Source organism: Tauraco erythrolophus, chromosome 7, assembly GCF_009769465.1.
Source record: "Tauraco erythrolophus isolate bTauEry1 chromosome 7, bTauEry1.pri, whole genome shotgun sequence".
NCBI classification, from domain to species: Eukaryota; Metazoa; Chordata; class Aves; order Musophagiformes; family Musophagidae; genus Tauraco; species Tauraco erythrolophus.
The window spans coordinates 678,375-693,151 of NC_141471.1; the positions used below are offsets into that span (position 1 = coordinate 678,375).

The 14,777-nt window shown below is 64.6% G+C and overlaps 1 protein-coding gene across 2 annotated transcripts; it reads right to left on the reverse strand.

The window, feature by feature from the left end:
- Positions 1 to 1,306: 1,306 nt before the first annotated feature.
- MYO1G (myosin IG) lies at positions 1,307 to 14,492 on the reverse strand. 2 transcript variants are annotated; one of them, XM_086614375.1, is made up of 22 exons: positions 14,398 to 14,492; positions 12,446 to 12,654; positions 12,087 to 12,180; positions 11,177 to 11,342; positions 11,041 to 11,094; positions 9,186 to 9,269; positions 8,973 to 9,095; positions 8,025 to 8,231; positions 7,806 to 7,951; positions 7,010 to 7,124; positions 6,236 to 6,406; positions 6,095 to 6,165; positions 5,609 to 5,683; positions 5,376 to 5,508; positions 4,759 to 4,925; positions 4,484 to 4,691; positions 4,057 to 4,280; positions 2,985 to 3,129; positions 2,789 to 2,893; positions 2,592 to 2,705; positions 1,547 to 1,701; positions 1,307 to 1,463 (listed from the first exon to the last, which is right to left on the reverse strand). In XM_086614375.1, exons 1-22 carry the CDS (start codon positions 14,490 to 14,492, stop codon positions 1,307 to 1,309), a joined length of 3,018 nt encoding a protein of 1,005 aa, XP_086470501.1. The 2 variants fall into 2 exon arrangements, with proteins under 2 accessions (XP_086470501.1, XP_086470502.1); XM_086614376.1 differs by having other exon boundaries at positions 8,973 to 9,080; positions 9,174 to 9,269.
- Positions 14,493 to 14,777: the final 285 nt, after the last annotated feature.

Here is a 14,777-nt window from a genome sequence, read left to right on the forward strand (position 1 = left end):
AGGGACATGAGGACATCAGGACACCAGGTGTCTGGGACATCGGGACCCAGGGATGTCAGGATACAGGGTGACAGGGATATTGTGACCCGGGGCATGGGGACACCAGGACATGGGGGCATCAGGATACTGGGCATCAGGGACATCAGGACTTGGGGCATGGAGACAGTGGGTGTCAGGGACATGGGACACAGGGAGCCCAGCTCATGGGTCCCCAAGGGCCCCAGGCCCCCTGGCTGTGGGGTGGCACCACGGGGACAATGTGGGCAGGGGGTGCCTGGCACAGGGGTCACGTGGGGAGTCTCCAGGAGCAGAGGGCTGGGGTGTGGGTGAGCCCCGGGGGGGATGAAGGGTCCCAGCTTCCCCCTGGTGCTGTGGGCAGGCAGGAACGGCCCAGCCCTGGCCTTCCCACCCCAGCCCATGCTCTTCTGCTCATCCCATCCCATCTCACCCCATCCCATCCCATCTACTCCAGCCATCCCACCCCATAGATCCCAGCCCAGCCGAGATTCCATTCCATCTGTTCCTCCCACCCCATTCCAACTGACCCCATCCCACCCCATCTATCCATGTCATCCCATCGATCCCAGCCCATACATCCATCTCACCCCATCCCATAGACCCCATCCCATCCCACAGATCCCATTTGACTGTCTCACATCTCATCCCATCCTACAGATCCCATCCCACCCATCTCATCCCACCTCATTCCAGAGATTACATCGAATCCCTTCATCCCATCCCATCTGTCCATCTCACCCTAGCCCACCCCATCCCAGAGCTTCCATCCCATCCTGACTGATCCTGGTCCATCCCATAGATCCCATCCCATCCCATCCAATCCATCCATCTCACCCCATCCCATCTCATGGATCCGAGCCCACCCTATCCCAGAGATTCCATCCCATCCATTCATCCCACCACATCAATCCCATCCCATCCATCTCACTCCACCCCACCCCATAGATCCCAGCCCACCCTATCCCTGAAATTCCATCCTACCCATCCTATCCTATCAATCCCATCCCACCCACCTCACCCCATCCCACCCCACAGATCCCATCTCACCCCACCCCATCCCACAGATCCCAGCCCATTTCCATCCACCCCATTCTCCATCCAGCTCTTTATTCCCGGCGCGCACAGAGGCTCCAGCATCACCCCGGGGGGTGCCGCCGGGCGGGGGGACACATGGTTGTGGGTGACGGGGCCGTGGTGGGGCCGCGGGGTCCTGAGCGGAGAGCGGTGGGGCGGGATGCAGGCGGGCAGGTGGGATGCGGCGTGGGGGTGGCAGAGAAGCTGTCCCCCCTCATCTCCCGGGCCAGTAAAGCACGAAGCCATCGCGGCTCTTGCCGAAATCGGGGGTGGCCACGTTGGGCCGCGTCTCCACCGTCAGCAGCCGCCGGCGCCCGCGTAGGCTCAGCTGGATGCGGTCGGAGACCTGAACCTGCAGCTCCCGCTTGGTCCTACAATGTCGCAGCATCAGTGGGGGGGGTGTTGTGGTGCCAGGACCACCCCCCCCCCCCCGGCACTGATCCCCCCAACTCACGCTCGGCAGTGCTCCAGGAGGACGCCCACCAGCTCGCCCACCCGGTTGTCCTCCGGCGGCTTCATCTTGTGCAGGCACACGGCCAGGTCCTCCTGGCTCTGGGTGTGGAAGACCACCAGCTGCGCCTGGCAGCTCGTCACGCTCAGCCCCGTCACCTGCGGGGGCATCTGGGTGTCACCGCTGCAGCCGGGGGGCTTGGGGCCATGGCACAGCCAGCGTGGCATGGCCAAGGTGCCAGGACTGATCCACCATGGCCGGCGTGGTGGGGACACCATGATGGGGACAGCACGGCAGGGACAGCGTGGTGGGGACAGCGTGGCATGGTCAGTGTGGTGAGGACAGCATGGTGGGCATAGCATGGCATGGTAAGCATGGTGGGGACAGTGTGATGGGGACTGTGGTGGGGAGAACATGGCATGGTCAGCGTGGTGGGGACAGTATGATGGGAACAGCATGGTGGGGACAGCACAGCATGGGCAGTGTGATGGGGACAGCATGGTAGGGACAGCATGGCATGGCCAGCGTGGTGGGGACAGTGTGATGGAGACAACATGGTGGGGACAGCATGGCATGGTGAGCATGGTGGGGACAGCGTGGTGGGGACAGCATGGTGGGGACAGCGTGGTGGGGACCGCATGGCATGGCCAGCATGGTGGCGACAGCATGATGGGGACAGTGTGGCATGGCCAGAGTGGTGGGGACAGCATGGTGAGGACTGCATGGCATGGTGAGCATGGTGGGGACAGCGTGGTGGGGAGAGCATGATGGGGACAGCACGGCATGGCCAGAGCAGTGGGCACAGAGTGGTAGGGACAGCACTGTGGGGACAGTGTGGCACGGCCAGCATGGTGGGAACAGCATGACTGGGACAACGTGGCACAGCCAGCGTGGTAGGCACAGCGTGGTGGGGACAGCGTGTCAGGGACAGCATCGCACCACTGTCCCAGGGGACCTCACCCTGCCAACGCCATGGCCCGGACACCCAGGTGCCCCCTACCCCAGCTCGCCAAGACACAGGGGGCCCCCCGGCCCCGGGGACACTCACGGTGCTGAGGGGCAGTGCCCGCAGCACGCGGTACTGCTGCCGGGGGTGCAGCTTGTAGAGGTGCTGGTCCGTCAGGAGCACGGCGCGGTCCCGGCTCTTGCCGAAGCGGTTGATCTGCGGGACCGGGGCCGGGTGAGGGGACGCACCAGGGGGTGATGCGGGCACAGTGGCCGGGTGGGACCCCCCCCCGCCCTCACCTTGCGGACATGGCAGGAGAAGAGGACGGAGCCGAAATGCACCTTGTCCCGGAGGGTCTGGAGGCGGCGGGCGAAGGGCAGCGCCAGCCCCGGGTTCTCGCTGGGCTGCGGGAGCCGCGGCGTGGGATGAGGTGGGGTGGGGGTGGCACCCCCGGCTGCGCCACGGGGCGCCCCCAAACCCGCCGCCAGCCCTTACCGAGGAGAGGTAATCCCGCGCCCAGCTGCGCCCGCAGCCCCAGTCCTTCCGCAGCCCCTCCAGCACCTCCATGGCGGCCACCTTGGCCCGGATCTGCCCCATCTCCGATGGGGGGATGTTCTTGACGATCTGCCGCGCTCGCCACCTGCCCCGGGGGGCACACAGTGCCGTCATGTCACCGTCCCACATCCACATCCAGTGCCCCCATCCTCATCCCATATCCCTGTCCCACGTCCTCATCCCGCATTCCCATCCCATCTCCCTGTCCCGTCTCCCCGTCTCATGTCCCTGTCCCATGTCCTCATCCCACATTCCAGTCTCACATCCCCATGACGCACCCCCGTCCCATGTCCACATTCCCATCCCACATCCCCACCCACGTCCCCATCCCGCATCCCTATCCCATGTTCCCATCCCTGTCCCACATCCCCATCTTGTGTGCCATCCCTGTCCCACGTCCCCATCCCTATCCACATCCCCATTCCGCATCCCCATCCCATGTTCCCATTCCACACTCCACATTCCCATCCCACATACCCATCCACGTCCCCATCCCGCATCCCTATCCCATGTTCCCATCCCTGTCCCACATCCCCATCTTGTGTGCCATCCCTGTCCCACGTCCCCATCCCTATCCACATCCCCATTCCGCATCCCCATCCCATGTTCCCATTCCACACTCCACATTCCCATCCACATCCCCATCCACGTCCCCATCCCGCATCCCTATCCCATGTTCCCATCCCTGTCCCACATCCCCATCTTGTGTCCCATCCCTGTCCCACGTCCCCATCCCTGTCCATGTTGCCATCCTGCATCCCCATCCCACGTTCCCATCCCTGTCCTTGTCGCCATCCTGCATCCCCATCCCATGTTCCCATCCCTGTCCAACATCCCCATCTTGCGTCCCCATCCTGCATTCCCATGTCAAGTCCCTGTCCCACATCCCCATCCCATGTTCCCATCCCATGTCCCTATCCCCGTCCTGCATTCCCGTCCCACGTTCCCATCCCACATCCCCGTCCCCCGTCCCCACGCCGAGGCGGGAGCGGAGCGGGATCCAGGACGGTACCTGCGGAAGAGGCGCTGGCTGGCCTCCTGGAAGCGCGCCAGCACGGCCGGCGGCTCCGGCCAAACCACGCTCTTGCCGAAATCAGGGAGGCTGCGGACAGCCTGGAAGCGGCGCAGCAGCTCCCGCAGATACGCCCTCACCTTGTGCCGCTTGTAGTAGGCCATGATGGCGTAGGCGGCGCGCAGCTGACGGCAGCGCCGACGTGCCAGGGTGCCGCGCCAGGCCTGCCCGACGCCGGAGAGGTCAGGGCGGGCGCTGCGCCACCGATCTCCCCGCCCAGGAACGTGTCGTGTGCCGTGTGCCAGCCCCACGTCCTGCCCTCTGCCCCGTGCCGCGCTCCGGACTGCATCCATCCAGCACGGCGGGCACCGCGGTGTCCCCCACCGGCGGAGCTGAGACCGGACCGGCTCGTGGCGCGCGTGCCCACCTTCTGCAGCAGCAGGACGATGATGGGGATGAGCTGCGCCCGCTCCTGCTCGAGGCAGAAGAGGGTGCGCGGCGTGCGGATGAAGACCTTGGTGTGGCCGTAAGCCACGTCGTCCTGGAAGCCGTGCTGCTCCAGGAGGGCTCGCGTGGCCTCCTGGTCACTGGCCATCAGGTGGTTGGGCCAAGTGTACTCGCAGGTCATCTTGTACCTGGGGGGCAGAGTGAGGGGGTGCGGCGGCGGGCAGCGGGGGGGACCCGGGGGGCCGCGGGTCGTACCGTAGGAGGAAGCGGTCGTAGGGCTGGCGGTAGGCGAAGCCGGCGCGGCGCACCCGGACGTTCTCCAGCAGCCCCAGGTAGGAGACCTGGTGGCGGCAGCGCTCCTCGTCGAAGAGCGTCGGCGACTTCTGGTCGTTGGGTTTGATGCAGCGCACGTAGTAGGGCTCCTGCGGGGACGCGGTGGCACCATGGTGGCACCGAGGCCACCGCTGTCCTGGGCTGGGGGGCTCTGAGCACACGGGGTGGGATTGCACTGGGCATGGGTGGCATGGGGACAGGAGGGCTTGGTGGCCCGGGGATGGGCCTGGTTTGCACCACGACATCTTGGCTGGCTTGGGGATGTGCCAGGCTGGCTCAAGGAGACATCTTGGTTGGCTGGGAACATGCCAGGTTGGCATGGGGACATGCTCAGCCAGCTTGGGGACAGACCTGGTTGGCTCAGGAGCATGACCATTTCTCTTGGGGCCATGCCCAGCTTCCATGGGGACATAACAAGATGGGTTGGGGACACTAAGATGGGTTGGAGAGGTGCCCAGCTGGCACGGGGACATGTCAAGTTGGTGCAGGGACCTGCCAGGCTGGCAAAGGGATGTGCCCGGCTGTTCCCGGTCCCCTACCTTGGAGGCGAGGTTCTCCACCAGGGCCACGATGGAGTTCTTGAAGAGTGTGCCAGTGGTCAGCGGGCGCTTGGTGACCTCAGTGATGCTCTGCTCGCCGTCGGGCCACATGGCACGCAGCACGGGGTCCGCGCTGGGGATGGTGTTGGTGTGGGGCTGGCAGCACTGGGCACCCCGCTCCCGTCCCATGGCTGTGCCACCAGCCCCCCAGGTGTGTCCCCTGTGTCCCCAACCTGTTGTAGAAGAGCCGTTTGAAGTCCTGGAAGAGCGTGTCCTTGTTCTTGTCCAGGAAACCCTCCACCGAGTACCTGAGAGAAGGGGACACCGCGTTGAGGGGCTCCTCCAGCCACCCTGGGGTGTTGGGGTGAGGAGGAGCTGGACTCTGCAGGACCCAGGTGTCTGGGCAGCCCTTCCTCCCCATAGTGGGCCAGGAGTCCCCCTCATGATGCCAAGGCCACTCATGTTCCCCTGTGGTTCTCCATGGCCTCCCCTGCAACTCCATGAGCACTCATGGATGTTCATAGTCCCTGACAGACACCCACACTCCCATGGCCTCAGCTGACAACCCCCCCTATAGTTCCCATGGTCCCCTTAGCGCCCCAGTCCCAAGTGGCTCCCCATGGTCCTCTACGCCCTCCCAAAGTCCCTCGCGGTGCCCCACGGCCACCTGATGACACCCCCAGCCCACCACGGCCGCCTGACGCCCCCGTGCTCCTCACGTGACATCTCCAGCGTAGTGCTTGATGCGGAAATCCCGGTCGAACTCCATGGTCTTGTCTGTGGGGCAGAGCTGGGGAGCCGGGGGGGGTCAGCCCCCCATCCACGGAGCTCCTCCACCCCCCCGACCCCCCGAGAAGCACCTTGCGGCTGGTGTAGTGGGGGTGGCGGCCGAGGCGGGCGTCCATGGAGCTGAGGAAGAGGGAGTCGGTGATGGTGCCAGCGGCCAGGCACGCCTCATCCAGCAGCGCCAGGATGCCGCGGTGCGGCTGCTCCACCAGCTCCACGATGGGCTCGTTGCTGAAGTACTCGATCTTGGGGAGGGGCGGGAGGACAGGGGGGTGGGCACCCCGAATTGTCCCCCCAGGTACCCCGATTTGTGTTCATGCACCCCAAATGTCACCATGCCAGGTGATGGTGTTCATGTCTCTGCCATGTTCCCCGTGTCCCCGTCATGTTCTGCCAGGCCATGCGCCCCGTGTCCCCCTCTGAGCCCTCCAGGCTCTGCCAGGTGATGCCATCCACGTCCTCCCCACATCCCTCTGTCCCATTGTCCCCCCAAGCCCTACCAGGTGATGCCACCCACATCCCACCCATGTCCCTCCATCCCATTGTCCCCCCCAAGCCCTACCAGGTGATGCCACCCACATCCCACCCATGTCCCTCCATCCCATTGTCCCCCCAAGCCCTACCAGGTGATGCCACCCATGTCCCACCCACGTCCCCCCGTCCCACTGTCCCCCCAAGCCCTACCAGGTGATGCCACCCATGTCCCCCCAGGCTCTACAAGGTGATGCCCTCATGCCCCACCATGTCCCCTCTGAGCCCCTCATGCTCTGCCAAGTGATGTCTCCCATGTCCTCCCCATACTCCCCCCACGACACCCACATCCCCTGGTGTCCCCCCCGTGCCCTCACGCTCTGCCAGGCGATGCCCTCCCGCTGGTACTCCGCCTGCTCCTGCCGCAGGATGAGCTCGATGAAGAGCTGCTGCAGCTTCTCGTTGCAGTAGTTGATGCAGAACTGCTCGAAGCTGCAGGCAGGGGTCAGGATGGCCCCGGCCCCCCAAGAACGTTCCCTGTGCACCTGGCCCTGCCACGGGGACCCCCGAGCCACATGGCCCTGCTGGGGACCTCCTGGTCCTGTCCCTCCTGGTCCTGTCCCTCCATGGGTCCCCTGTGGTCCCAGCTCTCCTGGGTCCCATCTCCTTCACATGTCCCTCCTGATCCTGTCCACGTCCCTTGGGGTCCTGTCCCTCCACGTGTCTCTCTCAAGCTCTGTCACCTCCAGATGTTCCTCCTGGGTGCTGTCATCTCCATGGGTCCCTCCTGGTCTTGTCACCTCCACATGGCCCTTGGACATCCTCCGCTGCCATGTGTCTGTCCTTCCCAACCCCTGTCCCTCCACGTGTCCCTCCTGGGTCCTGTTCCCTCCGTGGGTCCCTCCTGGTCCTGTCCATGTGCCTTGGGGGCTTGTCCCTCCATGTCACTTCTGGGTCCTGTCCCTCCACGTGTCCCTCTCAAGCCCTGCCACCTCCCGATGTTCCTCCTGGGTGCTGTCACCTTCGTGGGTCCCTCCTGAGCCCCTGTTTCCCCCAACCTGTCCCCTCCCGGTGTCCCTCCCAGGTGTCCCCCCATCCCCTCCAACAGTCCCTTCGCCCACCATGTCCCTCTACGTGTCCCCATGTCCCCTCCCCACCCCTGGGCCAGGTCACCTGTTGGTGTCAAAGATCTCAAAGCCATAGATGTCGAGGACGCCGATGACGGTGCTCTTGCCATGCCGGCGGGCATCGTAGCCGCGGGCGGCGATGCCGGCGTTGATGCGCCCCACGATCCAGCAGAAGAGCCGCTCGTAGATGGCCTGGGGACAGCGGGACGGGGCGGTGGGCACCCCAGAGTGCCAGGGCGGGGGTCTCCCCGCGTGCCCTCCCTACCTTGGCGCAGGCGTCGCGGGCGTAGGCGGCCTCCCGGGGGCTGTGGCCCCTGGCGATCAGCTCCCCGCCGCCGGCCGCCACGGTGCGGCTCAGCAGCGCCTGGCGCAGCGGGTCCGGTGCCGTCGCCGTCAGCTCTGCCAGTGCCGTCAGCTGTGCCATGTCCTCCACCGCCGCCGTCTCGCCCTCCGCCACGAACCCGACGTTGCCCTGGGACGGTGCCGCCGCCGTGGCTTCAGGGGGTGAACGTGGCAGGGGGGATGCCCAGTGCCCAGGAGCCCCCGGGAAGGGGCCGAGGTGTGCCAGCACCCGGCTCTGCCGCACCGGGCTGGGCTGGGCCATACGGGCTGTGCCAGGCTGTATAGAGCTGTACTGGTCTCTATAGGGCTGTACTGGGATCTATAGGGCTATGCTGGGCTCTATAGGGCTGTACTGGGTTCTGTAGAGCTGCGCTGGGCTGTATAGGCTGTACTGGGTTGTATCGGGTTGAACTGGTTTCTACAGGGCTGCACTGGTCTCTATACGGCTGCACTGGTTTCTATAGGGCTGTGCTGGTCTCTATAGAGCTGCACTGGGCTGAACTGGTTTCTATAGGGCTGTACTGGCTTCTATAGGGCTGCACTGGCTTCTATAGGGCTGCACTGGTTTCTATAGGGCTGCACTGGTTTGAACTGGTCTGTACTTATTGTCACTGGTCTGTACTGGGCAGGGTGAGGCTATGTTAATTTGCACGGGGCCGTACTGGTTTGCCCAGGACCATACCAGTGCATGGAGGGCCGTACTGGTCCGCCTGGGGTCGTACTGGTGTGGGGGTTCTGTACTGGGGGGGGAGTTGTCTGTACTGGGGGGAGTCTGTACTGGGAGTGGGGGGTTTGTACTGGTGGGGGGCCATACCGGTGTGCCTGGGGGCACCGGTTTGCCACGGTGTGTGCCGGGGCCACGGGGGCTCACCAGGTGCAGGATGGCGGCCAGGATCCGGCGCACGGAGCCCACCTCCTCCGGGGAGAAGCCAGTGACGGCCATGGCCTCCTCCACTGCCCGGTACCCGGCGGCATCGTCCTCACAGGACTGGGCCTGGGGTGGGGGGGGGCATGAGGGGCCGGGACCCCCTGCTGCCCCCCCTGCTGCCCCACACCCCCCCGCCCCACTCACGCTGCCCTGGGCACCCTCCCGGGTGTAGCGGTAGGCGCCGGCGTCGCGGCAGAGGTGCAGGGCGGCCAGCAGCGCTGCGGGGGCTCCCAGTAGCAGCTGGGGGGTGGGGGGGGTCAGCGCCCTGAGGGGGTGGGACCCCCAGTCCGGCCGGGCTGGTGCCCCTCGGTGTGCCCCTGTCCCACCCCGTCCCATCCACCATGACCTGTTCCGTCTCCTCCGGTCCCATCCATTGTCAGCTCATCCCGTGCATCCCAGCTGTCCCATCTGCCCCATGGCGTCCATCCCATTCCATTCCATGGATCCCACCATCCCATTCCACCCATCCCGTCCTCATCCCATCCCACAGATCCCATCTGTCCCCTCCCAACCTTCTCATCCCATCATCCCGTCCTCATCCCATCCCACAGATCCCATCTGTCCCCTCCCAACCTTCTCATCCCATCATCCCGTCCTCATCCCATCCCACAGATCCCATCTGTCCCCTCCCAACCTTCTCATCCCATCATCCCGTCCTCATCCCATCCCACAGATCCCATCTGTCCCCTCCCAACCTTCTCATCCCATCATCCCGTCCTCATCCCATCCCACAGATCCCATCTGTCCCCTCCCAACCTTCTCATCCCATCATCCCGTCCTCATCCCATCCCACAGATCCCATCTGTCCCCTCCCAACCTTCTCATCCCATCATCCCATCCTCATCCTGTCCCACAGATCTCATCTGTCCCCTCCCAACCTTCTCATCCCATCCATCCTGTCCTCATCCCATCCCACAGAACCCATGTCACACATCCCATCTGTCTTATCCCAACCTTCTCTTTCATCCATCCCATCGATCCCATTTTATCCATCCCATTCCATCCCATAGATCCCACCCACCCCACCCCCATTCCACCCATCCTGTCCTTCTCATCCCATCCATCCTGTCCCTATCCCATCTCACAGCTCCCATCTGTACCCTCTCAGCCCTTTCATCCCATCTATCCCAGTCCCACCTCATCCCATAGATCCCATTTCAACCTTCTCATCCCATCTGTCCCATCCCCATTCCATCCCATTTCACAGATCCTATCTGTCCCATCCCAACCTTCTCCCTCATCCCACCCATACCCATCCCATCCCATAGATCCCATCCATCCCATTCCAACCTTCTCCTTCATCCATCCCATCCCCATCCCATAGATCCCATCCATCCTGTCCCATCCCACAAATCCTACGCATAGATTCCATCCATCCTATCCCCATCCCACAGATCTCACCCATCCCATTCCAACCTTCTTCATCCATCCCATCCCCGTCCCATAGATCCCATCCATCCCAACCATTCCATCCCCATCCCACAGATCCCATCCATCCTGTCCCATTTCACAGATCATAACCCATAGCTCCCATCCATCTCATTCCAACCTTCTCTTCCTATCTGTCCCATCCCCATCCCATCCCATCTCACAGATCCCATCTGTCCCATCCCAACGTTCTCCTTCATCTGTCCTATCCCCATCCCATCTCATAGATCCCATCCATCCCATCCCATATATCCCATCCATCCCATCCCATATCGCATTCATCTCATCCTATCCCACAGATCCCATCCATCCCATCCCAACCTTCTCCTTCATCCACCCCATCCCCATCCCACGGATCCCATCCATCCGATCTCATCCCATTCTCACAGATGCTATCCCATAGGTCCCATCCATCTCATTCCAACCTTCTCTTCCCATCTGTCCCATCCCCATCCCATCCCATCCCATCTCACAGATCCCACCTGTCCCATTCCAAACTTCTCCCTCATCCCACCCATCTCACCCCATCGATCCCATCCCAGCCTTCTCATCCCATCCATCCCATCGCCATCCCCTGGCTCACCTGGTAGAAAGCGTGGAAATTCCTCTCTCCCGGCTGCTGCTGGAGGATCCGGGACTGGAAGAGGGAGCAGGGGGTGGGTTCCAGGCAGTGGGACCAGCATCCACCCAGCCATGCCCACCCGTGGCACCACCCGCACCTTCTCTAGGAGATAGTTGTGGATGTGGCCACCGGTGGGGTCGCCCTTGAAGTCGAAGTTGATGTCCATGTACTTGCCGAAGCGGCTGGAGTTGTCATTGCGGTTGGTTTTGGCGTTGCCGAAGGCCTCCAGGACGCAGTTGGACTTCAGCAGCACGTTCTTCACCCTGCGCGGCGCAGTGTGGCACGGCACGGCACCATGGCACCACAGGGCTGCAGCCTCACAGACACCCCTGAGCCCCCCACACCACCCCACAGGCCCATGGGGCACCCGTGGTCCCCCCCAAACCATCCCTATGGACATGGGGCACCCCTGGTCCCCCCGCCCCACAGGCATAGAGCACCCCTGGTCACCACAGACCACCCTATGGGCATAGGGTACCCTAGGGTCTCCAAGGACCACCCCACGGGCATGGTGCACTCTTGGTTGCCCCACACCTTCCCTATGGGCATGGGGCACCCCAGGGCCACCACACATCATCCTTTGGGGAATGGGACACCTCTGGTCACCCCACAGGCCAATGGGACACCCCTGGTCCCCTCAAACCATCCCTAGGGGCATGGGGCACCCTAGGTCCTCCCGGGACCACCCCAAAGGCATAGGGCACTTCTGGTCACCCCACACCTTCCCTATGGATCTGGGACACCCCAGGACCACCCCACGGGCATGGGGCACCCCTGGTTGCCCCACACCTTCCCTATGTGCATGGGGCACCCCTGATCACCCCACAGGCTCACGGGGCACCCCTGGTCACCCCAAACCACCCCTATAGCCATAAGGCACCTTAAGTCCTCCCAGGACCACCCCACCAGCATGAGGCCCCCCTGTTCCCCACCACCCCGACCCCTGTGCTGGCGGGTCCGTGCCCCAGCACCCGTCCCTCCTGCCGGCGCCACAGGGCCAGACCCACCTCTCCACCTCGGCGCGCTGGGTGGGGTTGGTGATGGCGGCGATGTACTGCATGATGTACTTGCTCGCCTCCGTCTTGCCCGCTCCACTCTCGCCTGGCGGGAGAGGACAGGGGCTGGGCTGGGGTGCCCACCCTGGGGTGCCCCCCACCCACCCCGGGGTGCCCCTCACCCACCCTGGGGTGTCCTCCACCCACCCCGAGGTGCCCCCCATCCTCTCCAGAGTGCCTCTCACCCACCCCGGGGTGCCCCCCACCCACCCCAGGGTGTCCTCCACCCACTCTGGGGTGCCCCCCACCGACTCCGGCGTGCCCTCCACCCACCCTGGGGTGCCCCCCACCCACCCGCCGCCGGCTCCTACCTGAGATGACGATGCAGGTGTCCTTGGCGCGGCGCTTCATGGCCTTGTACGCGGCATCGGCCAGGGCATAGAGGTGGGGTGGGCGCTCGTAGAGCTCGCGGCCGCGGTACTGCTCCACCGCCGGCGGCCCGTACAGCGCCAGCGCCCGGTACGGGTTCACCGCCACCACCACCTCCCCGATGTAGGTGTAGATGCGACCCTGCGAGAACCTGCGCACAAGGGTGGCCGTGGGGCTGGGTGACACCCTGGGGGGTGCCATGGGGCAGGATGTGTACCTTGCAGGGTGCTGTGGGGTGGCACCCCAGTGGGTACTGTGGGGTGGGGTGGCACCCTGAGGCGTGCTGTGGGGCAGGGTGCTGTGGGATGGCACTCTGGGGGGAGCTGTGGGGCTGGATGGCACCCTATGGGGTGCTGTGGGGCAGGATGTGTACCTTGCAGGTTGCTGTGGGGTGGGATAGCACCCTGGGGGGGGCTGTGGGGCTGGGTGGCGCCCTAGGGGGTGCCGTGGGGCAGGATGTGTACCTTGCAGGGTGCTGTGCTGTGGGGTGAGGTTCTGTTAGGTGGCATCCTGCAGGGTGCTGTGCTATGGGGCAGATGACACCCTGCAGGGTGCTGTGCCATGGGGATGGGTGGCATCCTGCAGGGTGCTGTGCTATGGGGCAGATGACACCCTGCAGGGTGCTGTGCCATGGGGATGGGTGGCATCCTGCAGGGTGCTGTATTATGGGGTGGACGACATGCTGCAGGGTGCTGTGCTGTGAGGTGGTATTCTGCAGGGTGCTGTGGGGCAGGGTGGCATTCTATGGGGTGCTGTGGGGCAGGATGTGTACCTTGCAGGGTGCTATGAGGTGGGTCTGGGTGGCATCCTGCAGGGTGCTGTGCCACGGGGCAGGATGCACATCCTCAAGCATGGTGCTGTGCTATGGGGCAAGATGGCATCCTGTGGGGTGCTGTGGGGCAGGATGGCACCCTGTTCCATGGGGCATGATGGTGCTGTGGGGTGACACCCTCCAGGGTGCTGTGAGATGGGGTAGGGTGGCACTCTGTGGGGTGCTGTGCCATGGGGCAAGATGCACACCCTGGAGGGTGCTGTTCTGTAGGGTGGGATGGTGCTCTGCTATGGGGCAAGATAGCACTCTGTGGGGTGCTGTCACGGGGCAGGGTGGCACCCTGCAGGGTGCTGTGTCATAGGGCGGGATGTACATCCTGTGGGGTGCTGTGTTGCGTGGCAAGGTGGCATCCTGTTACGTGGTGTGGGGCAGGATGGCACCCTGCAGGGTGCTGTTCCGTAGGGTGGGACGGTGCCGTGCCATGGGGTAGGGTGGCATTCTGTGGGGTGCTGCTCTGTGGGGCGGCATGGCACCCTGCAGGGTGCTGTTCTGCAGGGTGGGACAGTGCCGTGTGATGGGGTAGGGTGACATTCAGTGGGGTGCTGTTCCGTGGGGCAGGATGGCACCCTGCAGGGTGCTGCGCCGTGGGGCAGGACCACAGCAGAAGCAGAATACTGGGCACTATGGGGCAGAGCCAACCACCCCGCAGGTGTGGTGGGGCTGGGTGGTGCCGTGGGGCAGCGGGAGATCAGCTCTTCCTGTCGGCAGCACCCACAGGCACCGGAGGCGGCAGAAAGCACCGGGGGGTCCCATGGGTGGGGCACGTGGGTGTGCACCCTCCACCTCCCCCCCAGCCCCCCAACTCCCCCCGCCAACGCCCCAACCCGCTCCCAGTGTGGAACGTGCCTCAGTTTACCCTCACCGGCACCGCCCCGATGCTTCCTGCTCAGCCGGTGTTTGGTCCCACAGCCCCCACAGGATTCGGGGGTCCCAGGTGGCGCACGGGGTCTCACGGCACACGGTGCCCACCAGGAAGCGCCAGCACCCATGGGTGCCAGGGTGGTGCCTTGGGGTGCCACCAGCCTCACCCACCCACCCCACAGCACCCCCCACTCTCCGTACCGCAGGCGCAGGTTCTCCAGGAACTGCTCCATGGTCACCTCATCCAGGAGGACGAAGTCGGCTTTGCCAAATTCAGGACCCTCCAGCTCCGCCATGCCGCGCCCGCCGGGCACCCAACTTCCCCCCTCTCCGGCTTCCTGTGCCGCCAACGAGCGCCGGCGCCGCGACGCAGGCGCGAGGGGGACCCCGTCTCACCGCCGCTTCCCGTGGGGCGGGCGTGGCGGTGTGGATACCCGAATCCGTGGGGTGGGGATCTCGGCCCCACCTCAACCGTTGCGGCGCCGACACCCGGCCCCACGGCGAAGGGTGGGCACGCAGCGGTGCCACACCGAAGGGTGAGACATATGTGGGGCAGACGCCGCGACTGTGTCCCCCACCCC